The sequence below is a fragment of the Hylobates moloch genome, unplaced genomic scaffold (genome assembly GCF_009828535.3).
Source record: "Hylobates moloch isolate HMO894 unplaced genomic scaffold, HMol_V3 SCAFFOLD_18, whole genome shotgun sequence".
NCBI lineage: Eukaryota > Metazoa > Chordata > Mammalia > Primates > Hylobatidae > Hylobates > Hylobates moloch.
In genome coordinates, this window is record NW_026652293.1 from 29,574,068 (window position 1) to 29,595,735 (window position 21,668).

At 40.9% G+C, this 21,668-nt stretch overlaps 1 protein-coding gene and 1 long non-coding RNA gene across 10 annotated transcripts in view; one reads left to right on the forward strand and one right to left on the reverse strand.

Moving 5' to 3' along the window:
• The window catches only part of RGL1 (ral guanine nucleotide dissociation stimulator like 1), a 283,782-nt gene that overhangs the window by 54,773 nt on the left and 207,341 nt on the right, over window positions 1-21,668 (reverse strand). For 6 of the 7 annotated variants that reach the window (XM_032136387.2, XM_032136384.2, XM_058430932.1 and 3 more), the window contains one exon: window positions 7,819-7,896. In XM_032136387.2, coding sequence (XP_031992278.1) covers window positions 7,819-7,896 — 78 coding nt within the window. Of the gene's footprint in view, window positions 1-7,818; window positions 7,897-18,105; window positions 18,266-21,668 lie in introns of all 7 variants that reach the window. The other variant, XM_058430933.1, reaches the window with a different exon arrangement.
• Window positions 1-21,668, forward strand: part of LOC131381882 (uncharacterized) — an 81,888-nt gene that overhangs the window by 31,308 nt on the left and 28,912 nt on the right. Inside the window, exon 7 of one of the 3 annotated variants that reach the window (XR_009210905.1) lies at window positions 2,591-2,830. The exons of 1 other annotated variant lie outside the window; for it this stretch is intronic. This is a non-coding gene — a long non-coding RNA (uncharacterized LOC131381882). Of the gene's footprint in view, window positions 1-1,408; window positions 1,748-2,590; window positions 2,831-21,668 lie in introns of those variants that run through there. One more of the 3 variants, XR_009210907.1, reaches the window with a different exon arrangement.

Genomic DNA, 21,668 nt, shown 5'->3' on the forward strand with positions numbered 1-21,668 from the left:
TTATCTTTCAGGGACCTCAATAACTCATTCCCTACAGTCCAAGAAGGGAGTTTTCATGTTATAAATAGAACTGTATTGAAAAAAATGGCTGAGGCCTTCTATAGTTTTCACCACTAGAACTGAGTTTCTGTTGGTAGTGACAGATGCTACGAGGCACGAGGAACAGGAAGCAGGTTCTCCTTTGATGGGCCTAATTCGGTCTTGTTTCCTCACATCCTTCAACCCATCTCCTTCCCCAGGAAAAAGGCCTAGCTTCCACATTTCTAACAGCTGTGTGCGAACCTTGCTCAGGGTATTCATTCAATAATAAAGCAACAGCCAGGCAAGACAGCATAGAGCAATGGAAATAATGACAAATTAAAAGATCTCAGAATAATAACAATCTAAAACATTAGTCACAACAGTGATATTGTAATCTAGTTCTTCATGTACTTCCGCAGTCTTATTATGATGATATAGGCAAATGGGGAGGAAAATCTTGAGTATCCAAGATCCCAACGCTCTTCTATAAATGGCATGCCTGGGCTTCCGACCCAGGTCTTGGAGTCAGTTGGACAAGAGTTCAAATATCAGACCTGTCACTTAACCACCTGCCTGATCTTAGTCAAAATACATAACTTCTCTGAAGCTTCACTTTATATCCTATAAAGTGAGGACAATATCTCAGCATATTTGTGATGGTTGAAGAAGACACAAATATAAAGCACTTAGCAGAATGCCTTGTAAGCATACCACAAATTGTAGCCAATGGTGGTGGCAAGGGCGGTGTCATCATTTTCATTGTTTACAATGCTGTGCAGTGAATCAAACAACACAGTCTAATTGTGATGTCTGTTTTCCTTTCTAAAAGAGACATTCTTTAATGTAGAAAACCCTAGGAGATACTCATATGATTGATTTGTCTTCTTTTTGAGCCACTGATTATCAATGTTGTTTTATTCTTCCTCATTTATTAGAACATCAGTTTCTACTCAGGGCTTTCTACCCATGTCCCTAAAATGCAGACTTGACTTAGAATGCTAATGACTTGTAAAACTATGGTTTTTATTTTTCTTTGTCCTGTAGGGATATTTTAAAGACAATACCAGACTCTTCGATATGGCATATCACTTCTTCATTTCTTTTGTTTCACTTTAAAAAAAAATTCCTTTCACATTATAACCTTTAATTCTTCTAAATTGGAGTTTTAAATCTTGTTTTTGCTGTCTTCACCCCTCCTCCTTTTCCCCATTTTTGTTATAATCACTCCAATTAATTTCAATTGCCTTCTTAGGGCATCTGAATTTGCAGGAATGAATATTGATTGCAAACTCTCTGGGAAGATTTTTTTAACTTTCCATTGTGAAGTTTCTGAGGCAGTAATGTAACACAGCCAACTTCCTTTAACTCCTTTCCTTTTTCTTTAAAGTGTGTCCAATGTCTTGGATTACTACTATTTACATGATCCTTTACCAGTGACTGAAATCTGGTGTCACTGTTTACAACTTCTGGGAAAAGATTACAAGAACAATATATGTATCTTCTGAATATGTGGAAATGAAAGCAGAACGATTTCAACAATTTGAAGTACTACTATGGTAGACAGTTTGAGAAAACAAAACTTGGCATTCCAGAAGGAAACTGATGAGATTCAATTAAAGAAAAGAAAACAGAAACAATTTCAGCCTTATAATAGTCATTAAAGGAAAGAAATAAAGCATCATTTCTTGAGAAGTTTTAAATCTCTTTAAATAAAGTTATATATAGAGAGAGGGAGACATGGTCATCTCATATAAAATTCAGAGAATGAAGATTCGTGTTGTAAAAGCTCTATATGGTTAATATCCCTTCTTTACATTCTCTTCATTTCTGAATTCAATGACTGTAATAAATCTGCCCTAGAGACAATTTGCTTTTTCCATCTGGTTCAGATTTTGTTATTTAAAAAGATAGCATTTTATCGTGTAAAAATGTCAGCAGGAAAAGGGCACGGGTAGAATGAATATAGGCAGAAATGTTTTCTTCTGTCATAGAAAGTGAGTTTCCTAATTGATAAATAGTGGCCAATTTAGGGATCCTAGAAATAAATGTGGCACACCTTATATAATCAGTCTAGCCCTACCATCAGAAATCACTGTGAGGCAAAGATTTCAACATCCAGAAGCCTTGGAAGTTGAATCCTTTGCAACTGAAGACATTCTTGTTTTAGCCAGATAACTTTAGAGGGTCCTGACATTGTACAAAGCCTGAACTCTGGACTGGAATTACAAGTACTCTGCATGTGGGAGTCCCTGCACAATCTGATACTTTTTTAAATGCATGAACACTAGTCGGTTGTGGTCCAAGACATCAGAAACCAATTTTTCATCTTGAATGCTTCATCTGTATTTCCACGTTTTCCTTCTTTAAAGTTCTTTTACCCTCTGAAAGGTTTAAATCCATATTTGGAAATACAGGAAGGATTTTGCTTGGTACTTGGGAGTCTGTATAAAATGTAAGGGTTGCTCTTTGCTTTACAGCAAAAACGGGAAAGCAAACAATATTTGGGCATTTTTCTGTTCATGGTTAAATCCAATAGTGAGTCCCTGTCCCCACCCCCTCCTCCACCCAGGTCTGCAAAACTGAAGGCAACTGCCCTAAACAGGATGTTTACTTCTTGAATGTCATTGGATTCCTGCTGTCGGTTTTCCACCTGAAATCACAAGAGAACAGATTCATAGCAAAAGAAAACAATGGGCATTTTGCCACTCCTTGCCTTACTCCTACAAGACAATGCTTTAGCTCAGCTCTTTATTCATGACCCCAGTGAGCAGCTGTGATGCCATGGCTAATAAAAAACAAAGCTTGTGTATGTGTTTCTTCCTGTCTCTTCAAAACTGGTAACACGCTTTCCAACAGAGAAAAGTGGTCGAAGGTACTGTACTCTCAAAAGTCCACTATGCTGTGTGGACCATATCTGTTTCTGTTATTCATTTTTTGAGAGAAAGAAAAATCTAAATAAATTTTATCTTAGACATCACTGAACTTAAAAGGACCTCAGTGAGCATTTATTCCAAGCACTCATTTTTCAGGTGAAGAAACAGAAACAAAGGGAGGTGAAGTGACTAAGCCAAGGTCAGATGACTGATAAGTGACAGAGTGATAGAGAAGGAGCAGGATCTGAGTTCTCCAGGCTCCTTCACCAGGGCCTTTCCCTCTCCATGTGGCTGCCTCTGGATCACTTCCACATTTGATTCAGCTACTTATAAAAAGAGACACAAATAAAGAAATTTCCAAATAGGTCTGCTCCTATTTTTATATATGTTAGGTATTCATAAAGACAACTTCACTTGAGAACTAGAGCCTCAACACTATATAGCAGGGTTTCTTACTTAGGCACTATTGGCATTTAAGGTCAGATCGTTCCTTGTTGGGGTGGAGGAGAGTTACTCTGTACATGCTGAAAGATTCTCCCCCAGGCCTGAAAGCTTGAAGGGATGAGTAACTCCTCCCTTCTCAGGCCCAGTCCCAAGGCTCAAGGCCACTTGCGCCAGCAGCACGTCAGCAAGATAGCAGAAGCAGGAAGACAGCGGGCTGGAAGACACCTACCCTGGCCGGAAGACAACTACCCTGGCCTGAAGACACGTACCCCTGAAGACTGAGAAAGAGGCCGTCCAGGTACTACGTAGCAGTCAAGTCAGACTGGGACACTTCCTGTTTACAGAGGACTATAAAGCCCCTGTCCCGTCCTCACTTGGGGCTGATGCCATTTTGGTCTCAGCCCGCCTGCACCCAGGCACTCATTAAAACAATGTGTTGCTCCACACCGCCTCGTGGTTGTCTGTTGGCGCGTTTTTAGGGTTCAAACTGATACAAGAAACTTTCACATGCTATAGGACATTTAGCAGCATCCCTGGCCTCTACCCATTAGTTGCCAATAGCATCCCTCCACCAAGTTGAGACAACCAAAACGACTGTAGGGCATTGGCAAATGTCCTCTGGAGGATAACAATCGCCCTGTTGAGAACCACTGCCATACCTCCTACACATCTACTGGTCATCAGGAAGCCCTCAATCATTGCTGCAAGTCAGATGCCAGAGGTCTGGGATGACCAGGAAATTTGCGATACATTACATACAGATGTGAGAAGGTGCTTCCCTGATTTCCTCTCACAAAGACAAAGACAAAGCAGTGACCCTATGTAGGCACAGAAATGATCAGGAGAAGGACAGTTTCAGAAAAAGAGAGCCAAAAAATAATAGTGAAGTGAGATGAAAAACAATAAAAGATGTGGGGAAAAAACAGAGAGAAAGACAGAAGAAAGGGAAGTGGAAGGAAGAAAGAGGTCACCAGTAAGAAGGGATTTTAACATTCCAGAATCTGTAGGACAGAGAGACCCATTATAAGATAAAGTGGCATATTTTCATCAGGCATAATTTTTTAAAAGGCAACTCAGTCTGAGGAAAAGGGTCAAGAACTTTCCACCAAGTTATTGTGAGACTTTAGGAAAGGACCATTGTCCCCAGAGGATGGACCCCTCAGGGGAGTTCTGTGTGAAGCTCTTTGTTAAGCCCTCATATGCTTAAAACTCTAAAACCCTTTAAAACGGCTTAGTTTGGAGTTTCATTCACATTAGTGTTCCTGGTATACAATGAATTTGAATGAGATTTTAAAAGAATGAACATGACTCTTCATACCCAGGGTACAATTTTCTTAACTGCTACTTCCCAAAAAATCTATTTTATCTCAAAACACCTCATGGGACAGAGAAGCTCTGGATTTTTTTTTTTATTATTATTTATTTTTAAGACAAGGTCTCACTCACTCTGTTGCCCAGGCTGGGGTGCAGTGGCATGATTACGGCTCACAGCAGCCTCAACCTCCCAGGCTCAAGCAATCCTCCTGCCTCAGCCTCCCAAGTAACTGGGACTACAGGCATGTGCCACCACACCCAGCAATTTTTTAAAAAAATTTTTGTACAGACAGAGTTCTACTATGTTGCCCAGGCTGGTTTTGAGCTCCTGCCTTAAGTGATCTTCCCTCCTGGGCTTCTCAAAGTGTTGGGATTACAGGCATGAGCCACCATGCCCAGCCAGCTCTGGATATTTTTCAGATTGTGACTCTCCTCAGAGTGTTCAGGTGGCTAATTGAATGGTAGCTCTAGATTGGACTGAGTTCCAAAATATGTGCATAATAACACGCCCATTTCTGAATCTGCTCATAAGTCTAGATTACACTCAATTCTTACAGTATCTCTCCTTTTGTATATGCTCCAAAATGTCCATTATAAAAAGGCTCTTCTAAAAAAATAATTATCTTAGTGAGTTTTCATAGACTCCTATGATTCTCAAAACTCTAAAGTGCTTAGGAATCACTTGAGAATCTTGTTAAAATGCAGATTCTAATCCATTAGGTCTGAGTGGGGCCTGAGCGTCTGCATTTCTCACAAGCTCCCACCCAGGAGATGCTGATGCTATAGGTCCACGGTCACACTTTGAGCGAGAAGGCTCTATGTCTAACCCATTCTGAAAAATCACCTTTTAGATTATATTGTTTCCCTCCTATAAAAATTCATTACTGCTGACGGCCCACTGCTTACCAGGGAAAGTCCAAACTCTCCTGCAAGAAATTAATGCCCTTCATGAAGTAAGTACAATCTAGCTTCAGCTCCACTGACTCCCCTCTCACCTAACATGTACTCTATGAAGCAGCCACACCAATTCTGTGTTGTTCCCCCAAAATTCCATGAAAATTGCATTTGCCCAATTTGGTCCTACTGTTTCCTATACCCGGATGGCTCTACCAACAAAATTTTCACCATGCTTCAGGGCCCAGATCAAAGGTAACCTCCTCCAAGAGGCCTTCCCCAAGCCCTTCTAAAAACAAAAGAATTGTTCCTCCCACTGTACCTTGTGCTTGACATTCAAATACCTACACTGGTATGTCTGGTTTTCTGGAAAGTTATGATCCACTGAATAAAATTGTAAAACTACATGGAACCTAACTCAGGAGTTAAAAAAGATACTCAGCTTTCTACTTTCACATCCCTAGCTCCTGAAGAAAGGAGTCTATCAGTAACTCTTCTGAGGAGTTAAAAATTCCACAGGATTTCCCCCAGACTTTTGGCCCCAAGACGAGTATTTAACACTAGTGGTTTCAGGCACCCAGGTGCACATTCCATCTACTCAAGAACATCACCCCTACAATGGCCCCCACCCCCGTATCATGGATGTTTTCTCACAGGACATTCTCATCAGCATAAAATATCTTCCATCTTTTAAAAAACACATATACTACCAAAAAAATACCCCATCTTCCATCCATTTCTCTATTCCCCTTTGCAGCAAAGCTCCTCCTCTAACAAGACTCACTGTCCCCACTTCATCCCCTTCATTCTCTCTTGCCCACATTTCCATCCACCAAACTGCACTTGTCAAGTCACCAAAGACCGCGGCACTGCAAAGGAGGAGTCACTTTTCAGACCCTCACACTCGATCTGTGGGCAGCACTGGAGGGGATTGGTCACTCCCTCCTTGAAATCCTTTTCTTTGCTTGTCTTCTGGGACACAACAACTTCTTTTTTCTCCTCCCCCATCCTTCCCCAAAGCTGCTCTGTTCCAGTCTCCTCTGCCAGATGCTCTACTTCCCTAACTCTAAAGATCCAAGGAACCAGGCTCAGTCTCTGGATCTTCTCTTCTCTATCTGCCCTTAGTTCCCAGGAAGCCACATTCAGTCTCATAGCTTTAAATACCATGTATAAACTAAAGATATCCAAGTTTATACCTCCATTCCATGCCTCTCCCTGAAATCTAGACTGAGCTAATTATGTCTGTGACTAAATTTCTGATACACACTCCCCATTAAACCTGCTCCCTCGATCTTCCTTGTTTTATAAAGCCAAGGTCCTGTCTCTCCGCTGCTCAAACCGCAACCCTGGGAAGCAACTGGCTTCCTCTTGTTCTCTCACACAGCCCATGCACTCCAGCTCGTCCTGCCACCAACACCTGGAAGATCTCTGCAAAGTCTGGTCACCTTCACTGCTATTGCTCCAGCCCGCACCACCAGCAGCCCTCATCTGGACTCTTGGGAGGGTCCTGACCAGGCTCCCTGCTCCCACCCTTGCCCCCAGCCACACTGCCACAGGCTACTTTCCGGACACAGAGCCAGAGCAGGTCTTTTAAGATATGTCAGACCACCGCACTCTTCTCAAAACCTTCTAAGTGCTTCTTATCGTCCTCAGAATCAAATTCAACATCTTTCCCCAAGTTCCTATGGAGTCCCCTTGTGAGTGGCCACCTTCCTGCACCACCTCACAGTGCTTATCCCCTAGCACGCGCTCCGGCCACATGCAATTCCCTGCTGTTTCTCAAACACCGCTCCTGCCTCAGAGCCTTTCCCGTGGTCTGTTTGCCTGGCTATTTGCAAGGCTCAGGGCGCACCTCATTTCGGCGTGCTCCAATGCCAACAGACCAGACAGCCCAATCTGGGCACCCTACACGTAACCAAACGCTCCAGCCCTCAGACCCTGCTTCATTCTTCTTCACTTTTTTGTGTGTATTCTTTGTCTCTTTCTGGTAAAATACACACTTTTTATGAGCTGGGACTGTTTATTTTGTTCATTTGCTTTGTTCACTTGTTTGTTTTGTATACCTTAGCACAATGCCTGGCAGACAGTGGTTACTTAAGATACTTTCACTGGATGCATAAATGAATATTGTAAGGTAATCAAAAAATAAGCCTCTGTATGCATTATGCAAAAAAAATCATAGCAACGTTCAAAGGAATAAAATACTCTACTAAACTACTTTAAGATATTGTCTTGACTGAGAGCTTAGAATGCAAAGAAAAGGGAGACTCACTTCCTGATCACCACTTTGGACTCTGATGAACTTTGGCTTCCATCTTCTTCACAGTTTGGGCTTGTCAGGTTTCCATACCTGTAGAGATAATAATGAACAAGCAAGCAAAAACAGTCAGTGGTGTTGGAAAGCAACTCTATTCAACTTCAACTACAAAGTGACAGTTATACTTTTCAGAAGTAATTAAGGAAAGATATATCTATGAAATAGCATTGAAAATGATGCTGTATTATTGATAGTTACTTAATGGATATATCTGCATATTCTAAACAGAAAAGTCATTTAACAACTAATCACACTTCTTAAAACCTTCTCTTAATATTAACACTTAACATTTATTGACTTTTTTAGATTAGAGTGTTCCTATGAGCAGGATAATCGGCTATTACATAATACGAAGAAGGCAGATTCCTCATGAACTCTGTAGCACACCAAACCCTCCTGTCCAACCCCTCTGCATGTCTATGCAAGGGACACATGGCTCTGCAGGCACAGCATCCACACTCATGCCACACGGGAGCACAAACTGATGGCTCCAGGCTACACCTAAGAGTCTGGTCTCCTTGAAAATAAGTCCGTTGTAGAGGGATTATGGAAATAGCTCTGGACCCTAAAATTAAGGCTGGGATAGAGACAAGGACTACAGTAAAAGCTCTCATGTCTTAGCAACCAGGAGAGCAGCTGTAGCTATACTGAGGCCAGGTTGCTCTAGACACAGCAACTGGGGAGGTGGGGTGCAGGGGTCTGATTTTTGGGAAAGCAATAGATGTTTAAATTTTAAAAGTTTTCTCATTACCAACTCAAAATTTACTCAATAATTCATCAGTCCCTACTTACACTGCTAGCTGTTCTCCCAACTCCACATGTGAGCCAGCCTATTTCATACAAATATATCATATTTTGTTTGGCTTGGAATGTAAACATAGTAAATGCACTTTAAATTATTAAGGACGAGTCTTTAATTAACTTATAATGCCTAGACTATTTCTTCAGTTTCTCCTTCCATCAATACAGAATCCAGAGATTCCTTGGGGTTTCACAAGTGAGTTGTCTGTCCCAAAGTTTTGATAAATTCTATAATTGATGAGTTTACATTTTTAAAGAGCACACTTTTGTTTTCTACTAATGGGATTAAAGGCCCCAGTACCCTTATGGTTCCTTGTTCCTAGGACTTACAAATCCTTTTAAAAATAAAAGCCCACCATCTGGTTTGACCCAATGCCAGTCCATCTGGTCTCCCTATCATCCCATCCCAGTAGGTTCCAGTTTGCGCCCTTAGGCACCAGCTCACCCATCCACCTGCTCCTTTCTCTAGCTCATCAGCCTTATGGATTTCTTGGCCTCCCAAAGATATTTTCCACTGGTCTCCACCCTCTCTTTTCCTCTTCATTCTGTCCTGCACCTGCTATTTAGAAGGCTTCCAGGGCTACCCTTTGCTCTTCCTGAGATAAGAACTCAGATTAAGATTTACTCAACCCCATGTGAGCAAGGCAAGGATGGAAAACAAGATTCCTAATAAATAAACAGGGTGAGATTTTTCAGCTCTATCCTTGGCCAACATCATAGTAAACTATGTCCTCGTGCTCTCTCACAGCAGGCTTGGTGGTTTATTTAAGTAGGAGAGATTACGGTGGGTGCAAGCAAGAGTGGGATCTTGGAAAGCCAGTGTATCTTCTATATATCTGACTAGAAGGATCCATAAACTCTTCTCTTGCCATCTCTCAATGACTAAATGTGGGACTTAAGCTTTGTTTTTGTTACATTCCTTGTTAGTCCATTAATTCCCACTCCAGTTATTGTGGAAATATCACATCTTTTTATCTTTCAACTGGAAGCTATGAAAGGTAGATATAAAAAGGGAAAACACCAGGGAAAGATACACATTTTACTGCTCCTGACAGTCTTCTTTTCAAAGTGGTTTATACTAAAAGTTTCCAGATCTCTCTATTCTTTATCTTTGCTTTAGCTTCTCCTACTCTTCTGCTCTTTTCCTGCATTCTTCAGACTCAGAGCTGAGGTGCAGGTTTGGATGGCACCAACACCTATCACAGTTCCTCCCCAGAATGTGATGCCAAACATGTAATGAGAAGATGTCAAGAAAGACTAAGTAACTTACACTGGTGAGCCAAGTTCTCTCTCATTAACTAACCTGGTAGCATCTTCTGAGCAATGGCCCAGAAGACCACAGAAGTATTTCTCCTGGCTACCAGAGTGTCTACAGTTTCGCAACTGGAATCAGAGTGACTGCTTGATAATAACTTGGACACCAATAAGGGTCATGGATTAAAAGGAGTGTGTGGCAGAGCACACGACCCAGTTGCTGAGGCTCAAATCTTGCAGACATACCAACTCTTCTCTACCCAACCCATCAGGAAATCCTTTTTGCTCTGTCCTTCTAATATATACTGAATCCAAACACTTCTCATCACTTCCATTGCTTCCACCCTGGCTCCAACTACACTATCTTGGATAATGTAAATCAAGTGTAGCCTAAATCAATACAACAGCCACCTAAATGGTCCCCAGCTTCTGCCCAGCAGCCAGAGCAATCCTGCTTTATGTAGATCAGATCATGTCACTGCTCCACTCAAAACCCTCTCACAAAAAGCCAAGCATGGTGGCACATGTCTGCAATCCCAGCTACTCAAGAGGCTGAGGCAAGAGGATCTCCCGAGCCCAGGAGTTCAAGCCTAGCGTGGGCAACACATAGCAAGACGCTGTCTCTCAAAAACAAAAAACAAAAAAAAAGAAGAAGAAGAGAAAAGAAAAAGGGAGAAACCCTCCCATGACTCCCATCTCACTCTGAGAAAAGGCCAAAGTCTTACGTGTCTCACAAGGCCCTAAATGATCTGCAGAGACCTCCTCCCACGCCTCCTACAATTCCTCAGCCCTTACTCCCTTTCCAGCCTCACCAGCCTCCTCCCTGCTTCACCCACACACTGGGCATCCTCCTGCCTCCGAATCTGTGCCTGCTGCTGCCTCCTCCCACACCTGTGCCAAGGGCTCACTCTCTCAGCTCCTCAGGTCTTTGCTCAGGTATCATTTTATCAGTGAGGCCTTTCCAGACTGCCCTATTTAAAATACAAACCAACTGTAATATCAGCCCCATCCCTCCTTTATTTTTCTCTATGGCTTTTAACACCTTCTGATATATTGTGTAGTTAATTTTGTTGTTGTGTTAATTGTCCATTAGAAAATAAACTCCAGCAGAGCAGGATGTTTTCTTTTTGCTCACTACTCTTTAGAGCTGGCACCCAACTCTTTAGTGCCTGGCACCCAACAGGCATGCGATGGCTACTTGTTGCTAGTGCTCTATTGGGGTTTCAGAAGCAGATGCAATAATGGACTTCCCAACTACTAGGTTCAGATTTGCCTCTGCAAAGCCATCATCTGGCCTTATTTATGCTTCTACAAGTATCAAGCCCTCACTTCTAAGGGCTTAGGAGCATAAAAGTTTTAAGATAGCTGTGATTATTCCAAAAATCTACAATTAAAAAGAAAAAAAAGTTTTAAGATGTTAAAGTTGAGATCTTAAAGATAAAAACTATTAAAATGCAAAACAAAAGTATATACACTATTCCAAAGAAGTCTTTTAGAAGTGAGATAAAAGGAAAGAGCCTGTAACCTTGTGGAACTTAATGGACTGGGATGGAGATGATTATTTGCCCCTGCAACTTTCTTAATTTTTTTTCTTTTCCCATTGAAACAGGGTCTCACTCTCTTGCCCAGACTGGAGTGCCGTGGCACAATCATGGCTCACTGTAGCCTTGTCCTTCTAGGTTTGAGCAAGCCTCCCACCTCAGCCTCCTGAGAGGCTGGGACCACAGGCACTAGCTGGGACCACAGATGCATGTCACCATGCCTGGCTAATTTTTTTTATTTTTTGTAGAGACAAGCTCTCACTCTGTTGCCCAGGCTGGTCTGGAACTTCTGGGCTCAAGTGATCCTCCAGTCTTGGCCCCTCAAAGTGCTGGGATTACAGGCATAAGCCAACATGCCAGGCCATCCCTGCACCTTTCTTATCATTAAGGAGAATTAGTGCTTTACAGGAAAGAAACTAGACTAGTGTTGGAATCCAGAACTCTTAATGTTCAGGCTAGGTCCTTTGAGAGTCAGTCCTACTAGATTAAGAGGTTCCTTTGATGTTTTCCTGGACGCTCTCATAGCTTCCCATCAAAAATCAAAGTCAAGTTCAATTCACTTATTCCAGGGTAGTAAATAAAGTGTGTGTATGAGTGTGTGTGTTTAATTAATGGCCGTAGAATAGCTACTGACAAACCTGTCAACAATGTCGTGTCCAATTTCTGCAAAGCCTCCCTAGGATTTAAGATCAAAGCTCCAACCTCTTAAGAAGGCTTACCAATGACCAACTGCTCTTCTTTAAATGGTAACTCATAAAACTTAAAATACAAATTGTCAGAATGACTTTTGACATGGTTTTCTCTGCTATCACAAGGCAAAAGAAAAATTTACAAATGTCTCCTAAAGTGCAGCCTTAAGCAATTATTTACTGCAGCCTAAAAAGTAATAGAAAAGGGAAAGAAAAAACCAGTACAATGTTTAACTGGTTGCTAAATATTTAAACAGGAAACAGTTATTTCCAGAGAGGATGTCTGTATTCTTTGTAGCCTATCTGGTAAGATGAAGTGTTTTATATGTGTTTGAAGGGGAGGACCAGGTGTATCTGTGGTTCAAAGAAACCCTTAGATAAAGTTGTACCCAGGGACGGTCTCTCTAGTGGGGGCCGTTGCTAACTTTTGCTCCCCAACAGGAAAGTCTCAGTAACACACCAGATCAGGAGGCGGGTGATCCTGAAGACTCTCTCAGGCTCTGCTTGATTCTGGCAAATGATCCAATAATAATAGCAGTTAATAATTATTGAGAACTTACTACATGCCAGGTACTGTGCTAAGGGCTTTACGTGACGGCTTGGTTTAGTTCTCCTATAATTCTATAGAGTGATGTTATTCTTATTCCTATTCTACAGATGAGAAAAATGAGGCCCAGAAGGCTTAAATTAAGTAACATGCCCTCAAAGATACAACTAATACGTGCAGCAGGGATTTCAGCCATGACAGTCAGCATTCAGCAACCAGCCTCTGAATCACTCCCTACCATACAAGCTATAGTGAGCCTTTCATTCATTTATTCCATCATTCATTCTTTCACTAATTTAGTCCTTATTCAATGAGGATTATTTACTAAGGACTATGTACAGGTACTATTCTAGACATTGAGGATACAGCAGCAAACAAACCAAAGTCTCTGTTTGCATGAAGTATACATGGTAGTGCGGAGGAGACAGACAACAATAATTAGTTAATATATACTAAGTCAGAAAGTGAATAAAGCAGGTCAGGGTGACCTGGTATAATGTAGGGCCAGAGGTTGGGTATTTGGGGAAGGCCCAATGTGAATGTGAAAACTAAGTAAACTCTCCAGAAAGTGAGCAGGTGGGCCCTGCAGATCTCCAGGGAAAGAGACTTCTAAGCAGTCCAAAGAGCCACTGCAAAGGCCTTGGAAGAGTGGCAGAAGGATGTTTCTAAGAAACATTAAGAGGCCAATGAGGGGCAGAGCTGAGTGAGCATGAATAGAAAAGGAGGCATGGAGGTGACAAGGACAGATGCTGAGGGCCTGGTAGGCTGTGGCAAGGACTCTGGTTTTACTCTTCTATTTTTCTTATTGCTACTTCTACTGAGCTTGGAATACAGCCTGCACAAAGTAGACAATATTTGCTCAATGAATTAATACACACCCTCTTCTACCACGAATAAAAGAAAGGCTGGGATGGGAAGAGTTGGGAAGGAGGTACTTTACTGGGGATAGTGAAAGAACAGAAAGGAGGAAGTAAAGGAAAGAGAGACCTCACATGAAGCTGCTGACTCAAGGACTCCTGGGAATCTTTTCTAATAAACGCTGGCCTCAGAACATCTTAGGCATTTTTCTGTAACTGACCCAAAAGAACACAGGTCAGGTATGAAAAAAATGTTCAGAAGCTGACCTTGACTCAGGAGAATGACATGGGTGAAATAGCCTACAGATGTCTGGTGAAAACCTTAGTGAAGACTTTGGACTGTTTCCACAGATCAGCAAGAAGTGTGGTTTTAATTACTCTGAATAATATCCTCCATGGCAGGCACCTCTCCGCCAAGTCTGACCTGAGAACTGGGTCACAGCCACCAAGCCTACCTTGGAAAGGTCTTGTTATCACTGTGAAGTTACTTATTCAAGGGGAAAGACAAAGGTCAAAAACAACAAGGCAAAAACTCCTTGTTCTCTTGCAGGAAAGGAAGGGGCCAAGAAGATTGAGCCAAGAGCCCTATACTGTGCTTTCCATTTATGAGGGCTAGATCTCTAGGCCATTTTTCCCTGACTGGAAAAAACTAGAAGACCCAAAAAAAGCTGCCCTCTTCCCCTCTAGGCCTTTGCTGTGAAGGACACTGCACCTTCCTTGGTCTTTCATTGTCCACATATCTCCATACTAAGTCCCTGATACTTAAGGCAACATTAACAGCAAAAGAGTACCTGATATTTCTGCCCCACTTGACAGTTACAAAATGCTATAACATTTTCCTGGAGAATAACCTTTCCTTCCAGCCCTTAACCCACACTGTCTAAAGAGGAGGTCAAGAAAAGGACACTATTCATGCAAGGGAAAGAAAAAAGGTCTCTCTTGCCACAACTTATATCTCACGCAGATTTAAAATTATTTAAGTATGTTGGCTCTCACACTCCTGCTATAAGGTTTCTTCTATTTTCCATTCCAAGCCTCTGTCATCTGTTTCTTTTCTCTGGCCTGTTTCCTGTACTCAGAGCTTGGTGGCCCATCAGTAGCTACTCCTTCCACTTCTAGTTCATAACAATGCGAAACCACCAACTGCAAACACGTCTTGTTAGTACACTGCAATGGATGCGGCTACAATGATGGACAACAGAAGAAACTGGTAGATGGGGGTAGGGAGGAGGCAGCACTCAGACTCTGTTCATGAGTCTAGATTTTTCTCAGGTTTAAGATGAATTAATGCATTATTAACAAATCAGTACAAGCCTATGGCTCAGTTTTCCCTAACCACAAAAAGTTGCTATTGCAGGGCTCTTCAAAATCTTATGCAACATGCTTTGTAACATCAAATACAATGAATATGAGTTTAGTATCATGGCATCCTGTCATTTTCAAGAATACTTTTCTTTTTCGCCTATAGCTTACAAAAACTCAATGTAATATTAATTTATCTAAATGGGTGCTTACGGTTAGCTTTGGTAGAGGCCAAAGGCAAAAGAATTGTGTTCCCAGGACTAGGGGCCTGACAGCATTATCAAGGGCTAAGTTCACAAAAAAAAATGTAAAAAAAATTTTCAAATAAGAGAATAGCGATATGAAAAATAAAATTAACTCAAAACCACCAGTATCTTCCCCTTTTAGATGTCCCAAGATACTTTCTAAAACCATTAAATTTACCTGAATGAACCATGAAGTGTAATCTTAGTTAATTTGATTGGTTTACTTTTCAGAGCCACACTTAAGATCTGTGCTCCAGTTATAATAAAGCTAGGATCAGCACCCACCTCTGATTCATAATGGCTGCCTATGTATCCCCTGTCACCATGCTAGGGACACTTTGCCTAGGGGATCATAACCCAGGGTCTCTAGATGAATTTACAGAAGTCTGGGAAGTCCTTAAATTTTATGAAAAAAATTGTGACATTCTCTTTTTTCTAGAGAGAAGGTCCATAGTTTTTAGGACATTCTTACAGGGGTTTGTGATCAACCACTCCCACCAAGTGCTAAAAAATGGTCAAAAACACTGCTTTAAATGATCAAAGCTGAATGTCTAACTGTCCAGTTACTAACTCAGTTACCACCCATTACATTTCAGTTTCTCGTCAGTTTTGTTTTGTAGTTTACAAATGTAAGCACACTTAAAAAAAAAAAAAAAAAAACCTGCTGGGCAATTTTATATTCTTTTCAAAAAAAGGATAATTGCATGTCCTTGCCTCCCTTTGCCAAGTGAAATAAAAAAACAAGCTACTTCATGGAAATATTTTCATCTCTTAGGTCTTATAAATCCCGTTTCAAGAAAAGAAAGCTAGCCTGGTTATAAACTGAGGCAAAGTCTTTGACAGCATCCCCTCAGTGTCTACTTCAACAAAACCATCACTGTCGTCCCACAAGCTAAGGCTCTGCAGTCGCCGCATGTTCCCATCCAGAATTCCCATAGTGCTGGCAGGTGAGAGTTGGGTCCATTTGGCAAAAGTAAATAAATATTTACCAAAGGCCACCAACCCAGCAGGGAAGAGAACTTATTTCCATTTTCCCTCAGGTAATTATGGTTGGATATAATTCTCGAACAGTACCAGATTAAATTTTTCTGGTTAATCCAAAGTAACAGGCATAGTTACAGGGAGAAAATAATAACAATGCCCATCACATTCTGGCTCCAGCCATGCTTCCTGGAGCTGAGTGCGTGGACCGAAACTGAACAGGGCATGACGTTCTGAACAGAACAAAGATGAGGGTGGACACCGACCTTCAACATCCTTGAGCCTACGGCCACTAGATTTTTCAGAGTCAATCTCCCTGACAAGAATTCCTTTTTTCTTATGTTTCTTATCTGTGTTGCTGGAATAAATTATTACAAACTTAGTGGCTTATAACAATACAAATTTACTATTTTATAGTTCTGTAGGTCAGAAGTCCAACAAGGGTCTCAATGGGTTAAAATCAAGGTGTTGTCAGGGCTGTGTTCCTTTCTAGAGGTTCTAGAAGAGAATCTGTTTAATCCCCTTTTCTAGCTTCAAGAGGCTGCCTGCATTCTTTGGCTCAATGCCCCCTTCCTCCATCTTCAAAGCCAGCAACATAGCATCTATCTGATCCCGTTTCCATCCTCGTATCTCTTTCTCTGTCTTCTGCCTCCATCTTTTACATTTTTAAGGACCCTTGTGATTACTCTGGGCTCACTCAGATAATCCAACATAATCTCCTTATTTTATAGTCAGCTGATTAGTAATCTTAATTCCATCTGCAGCCTCAATTCTCCTTTGCATATAACCTGACGTATTCCCAGGTTTCAGGGATGAGGATGTGGACATCTTTGGATATGTAAATTATTATAAATGTTATACCTTCTATTGTTTTCTGAGCTAAACTGTTTCTCTCCACCTGATAAAGTGTGAGCCAGCAAGAGCCTGAGATCTTTTATGAAAGGCATCCCCTATCAAAGTTTTTAATGCTCTTTTCTATATTATAACCATTTTCGTACCCAAAGATTTTCACACCCTCTTCTACCAACCAATAGTGTCATGTTTCTCATAGTTGCAGGAAATAAGATCTAAGTCCAATTTATCTTTCAGCAATCTGCCTTTTCTTAAAAAACATCTTAACATATATATATATATTTACAGGGAGAAAATAATAACAATGCTAGTCACATTCTGGCTCCAGCCATGCTTCCTGGAGCTGAGTGTGTGGACCAAAACTGAACAGGGCATGATGTCCTGAACAGAACATAAACTCATAATTTGATATTTTTCTAAACTTTTCATTTGTTCTAAGAGTTATTTATTAATGTTTAACTTCTATCACTTATATAGGAAATTTTTCAAAATAATTCCATATTCTCTTCATTAATTTTAGTAACCCCCCACAGAGCCAAATGGAAATTAGTAGAGAGGGTCATATACATAACAGAACATATATGTATATATGTATATATATGTTCTGTTATATATATGTGTGTGTATGTGTATGTGTGTGTAATCCATCCAAGTTTTTTTGGGTTTTTTTTGCCTAGGAAGTCATCAACACCCAGACCTAGAGAAAATCTATTTAAACTCACCTGTTCTAACAAAAATCTTAAATAGCAGCCTTCATTTACTAAGAAATTCTCACCCTAGTCAGGATATTCAATATGATTGTATGTCAAGCTGGAAAGGAAGCAAAGCAATGTTAAGATGTCCTGAAAGCTTTTCTACTCAATAAATGGGATGTGCATCCTGGAGCTACCAACCACTAAATCTCAACTGTTTCATGCATGGGTGGGTTGGGGGGAGGCACAAAAGACTTAATGAGTGACCCTCTCTGCTAGTTTTGATTTGGCCCTGTAGGAGGTTACTAAAATAAATGAAGAGAATGGTATGGAATTATTTTGAAAAATTTCCTATGTAAGTGATGGAAGTTCAACATTAATAAATAATTCAGAACAAAAAGTTTAGAAAAAAATCAAATTATGAGTTTCATAGTAACAAGATTTACTGTGAGTGTTAATGCCATAAGAGACCAGCACCTACAGGTGAGTTATGGTCTCAGCGTCACCTCTAGATGCTGGTGACCCTAGAGGCGACACTGGGACCATAAGTCACATGAAGATGCTCTGAGACTCTTCGTGCGGGTTCAGTTTCCAGTATGTTTCCCAGTGCTCTCTCTGCTGACAACTTCCTTTCCTTGGACCTGGAAGAGGAGAGGAAAGATATTAGAAACCTTGCCTCTTACTGAAAGAAAAGGAAGTACAGGAACATGAACACTGCATGCCAGCATGAATCTAGGAATATTTGGCAAGTGCCTAGTGTAATTCCAGCACTAAATAAAAAATTCAATTATTTTTAAGTGAAGTTTAACAAAAAGTAAATTGGAACATATTGTACGCATCTCAAAAAAACACTTACCAGCTTCTCATGCTACGAAAGCATTTGAGAACTGAATGGATTTGTGTAATAGGCTTTTTATAGAAGGTTTACAACTACCAGCTCCCAGGGGGAAAAAGTTTTCATTAAAAATGCACATTCAGCCTCATGGCCTTGACATTGATGACACGAGTCTATAGACTTACTTGTCTCTCCCACTAAACATGAGCAGAGGCTGGGCAATGTTCACTGCTGGACTTTCCAAAGCACCTGCTTGGAATAGGCATGAATAATGATAACCATTATTTGTTAGACAAATAGTTCCTAAGCACCTACTGCAGGCACCATTTTGAGGGTAGAGCAATGAACAAGACTAACATGGTCTCTGAGTGGGAAAGACAGTCATGAAATAAGCAAGATAAATAAGGTAATTTCAAATAATAATAAATGCCATGAAGAAAGAAAACAAGGTAATAGTAACCTCGTAAACACTTAATATTTTTCACCCACTATACTAAGAATTTTACCTATATTATCATGTTCAAACTTTATAATAACTCTATAAATTAGGTGCTATTTTTGTTATTTTATAGATGAGGAAAACTGAAGCTAGTAAGATAAATTAACTGCCCAATACTGCAGAGCAAATAAGGAGTGCAAAACTGGAATAAAATTCAAATTTTCTGACTCTTAAGCCCATGTTCTTAACCATTATACTATATGCCTTAAACCTGAATCTCATGGCTAAAAAAAAAAGACAGGAAAAATTGCCTTTCCCATAATGTATCCTAAAATTCTGAAAAGTCTGTTTGACATCTATGACAAAATCCTTGCAAATAAATGAAAATTTTCAAGCTTTATATCTGATCAACTCCTCTCTACACTGTGGAGGAACTGGTTGCACTAACAAAGGCAGCTCCGTTTTGCTGGTTATTGGTATGTCATGTTTTGCATATGAAAATGTTACTCCAGGTGACATAAAGAATGGATTTAAGGTTTCTGTTCCCATGGTGGTACTATACTTACTTAAATCCACCCATGCTCTCCATTTGCTATCTCTGACCCTTCAGGAAAAGCTGATCGAGGTTAGGGATTTGGCCAGGCCCATTCAGTACACAGAAACACTCCAAACACACAGACACAGCAATGACCTTTATGGCCCATGATCTAAGTGATCACCTAAGATCCTGGCCAACATTCAGTTTTATTTGGGTACAGCCCTCCAAAATATCCTTTATAACTCGGTGTTCTAGAACCTTTTATCTCCCAGTGGTCTATCAATTTTAATTATATAAATGTATTTGCACACTGATTTGTTTAATGTTACTCTTTCCCACTAGACATTCAGCATGAAGAAGGCAGGTTTGTCCACCATTATATACACAGCACCTTGTACAGTGCATAGTACACATTAAAGAGCTGATAAATATTGCTTGAGTAGACAAACGAATAACAGCACTGATGCTCAAGTGAACTGCTCACAACTGTGTGAAGGGAGGAGCCCTTGGGAAATACAGTTTCCAGGGAAAATCACTTGAGGTAGTAGTGAAAAGGATGGCTAAAAAGGATTCCCAGAAAAAGGGTTCCTTTAAAGGTGATATTAACAAATCAAGGAAGGTGATATTGTACACTTGGAAAGACCTTCCAGGTCAGAAAGGAGTAGGTTTTAATTCTAGCTCTGCTACTTACTGATTGAATGTTTCTGAGCCACAATTTTCTAATCTGTAAACACAGGGGTAAAAATAAGTGAACTAAATGAGATAAAGCCTGTGAAAACACATGGCAAGCAAACATGGGAAGAAGAAATAAGTTCAAAGACCTACTGAATTAGTCTCTTCTCTGCACCATAAGCAAGCAAATTTAAGTCAGATAATCTTAAAGCATTGTGTTTACAAATGGCTCCAACCTTTAAAAACCCCTAATGTCCTCCACTGGGAGAATTCATTTGAAATTAAGGGAGTAATTCAGATTATTACTCAGTGCTTTCCACAGTGTGACCTGAGTGCCATCAGCTCGGCAAAGGTTTCTGGAGACCTAGTTAACCCCTACTCTGGTTCTTGTTGGCATTCTGCTTACTTTTTTTTTTTTTCTTTTAGACAGGGTCTCGCTTTGTTACCCAGGCTGGAGTGCAGTGGCACAATCTCAGCTCACTGCAACCTCCACCTCCCAGTCTCAAGTTATCCTCCCACCTCAGCCCACTAGGGCTACAGGCATGCACCACCACGCCCAGCTAACTTTTGTATTTTTAGTAGAGACGGAGTTTCGCCTTGTTGGCCAGGCTGGTCTCAAACTCCTGGCCTCAAGTGAACCGCCCGCCTCGGCCTCCCAAAGTGCTGGGATTACAAGCATGAGCCACTGCACTCAGCCCATTCTGCTTAATTCTGATATTAGAGTGCATAACACAGAAAGAGAGAATGTTCAAGAAATGGCCCAAAAGGGAGCTATTGTGACAGCTATCTGAAGAAAACTCTAGATACTTGTGCAAACATTTCATGGCTCTCACTGAGGGTCACTAATTAAAGTAGGTTTCTCCCTACATTTGAGGTTGGGCATATTCATTAGTATCTAACATCCTTATGTTTAAAATGGTGTGGTGGAGAGAACAGATGATTTTTTTTTTTTGAGACCAAGTCTTACTGTGTTGCCCAGGCTGGCGCAATTTCAGCTCACTGCAACTTCTGCCTCCCAGGTTCAAGCAATTCTCCCGCCTCAGCCTCCCGAGTAGCTAGGACTACAGATGCCTGCCACCATACCAGCTAATTTTTATATTTTTAGTAGGGACGGGGTTTCACCATGTTGGCCAGGTTGGTCTCGAACTCCTGACCTCAGGTGATCCACCTGCCTCAGCCTCCCAAAGTGCTGGGATTACAGACGTGAGCCACCACGCCTGGCCAGATTTTTAACTGAGTGAGTGTATGTTTGAAGTTAGATAAAAGAAAATCTCAAAGCCCCAACAAAAACTGCTGGCCCACAATTCAAGAACTTTCTCTTGGGTTAAAAGTAGGCCAATGTGGACTCTGAGCCATGTTGAGAAGCACAGGAAACAGGGGTCCTTGGGAAATGATCACCGCAAGTAAGGGGTAAAGCAAACACATGGAATTAGCTATACGTGAATTCAAACCACTGTCTATTGGCTAATCACAAAAGGCTCACATTACAGCAGAATAAAAACCTGTCAAAAGATAAAAAAGAAATCCCAGAAAGCAAATAGTTCCATATGAGAAAACCCA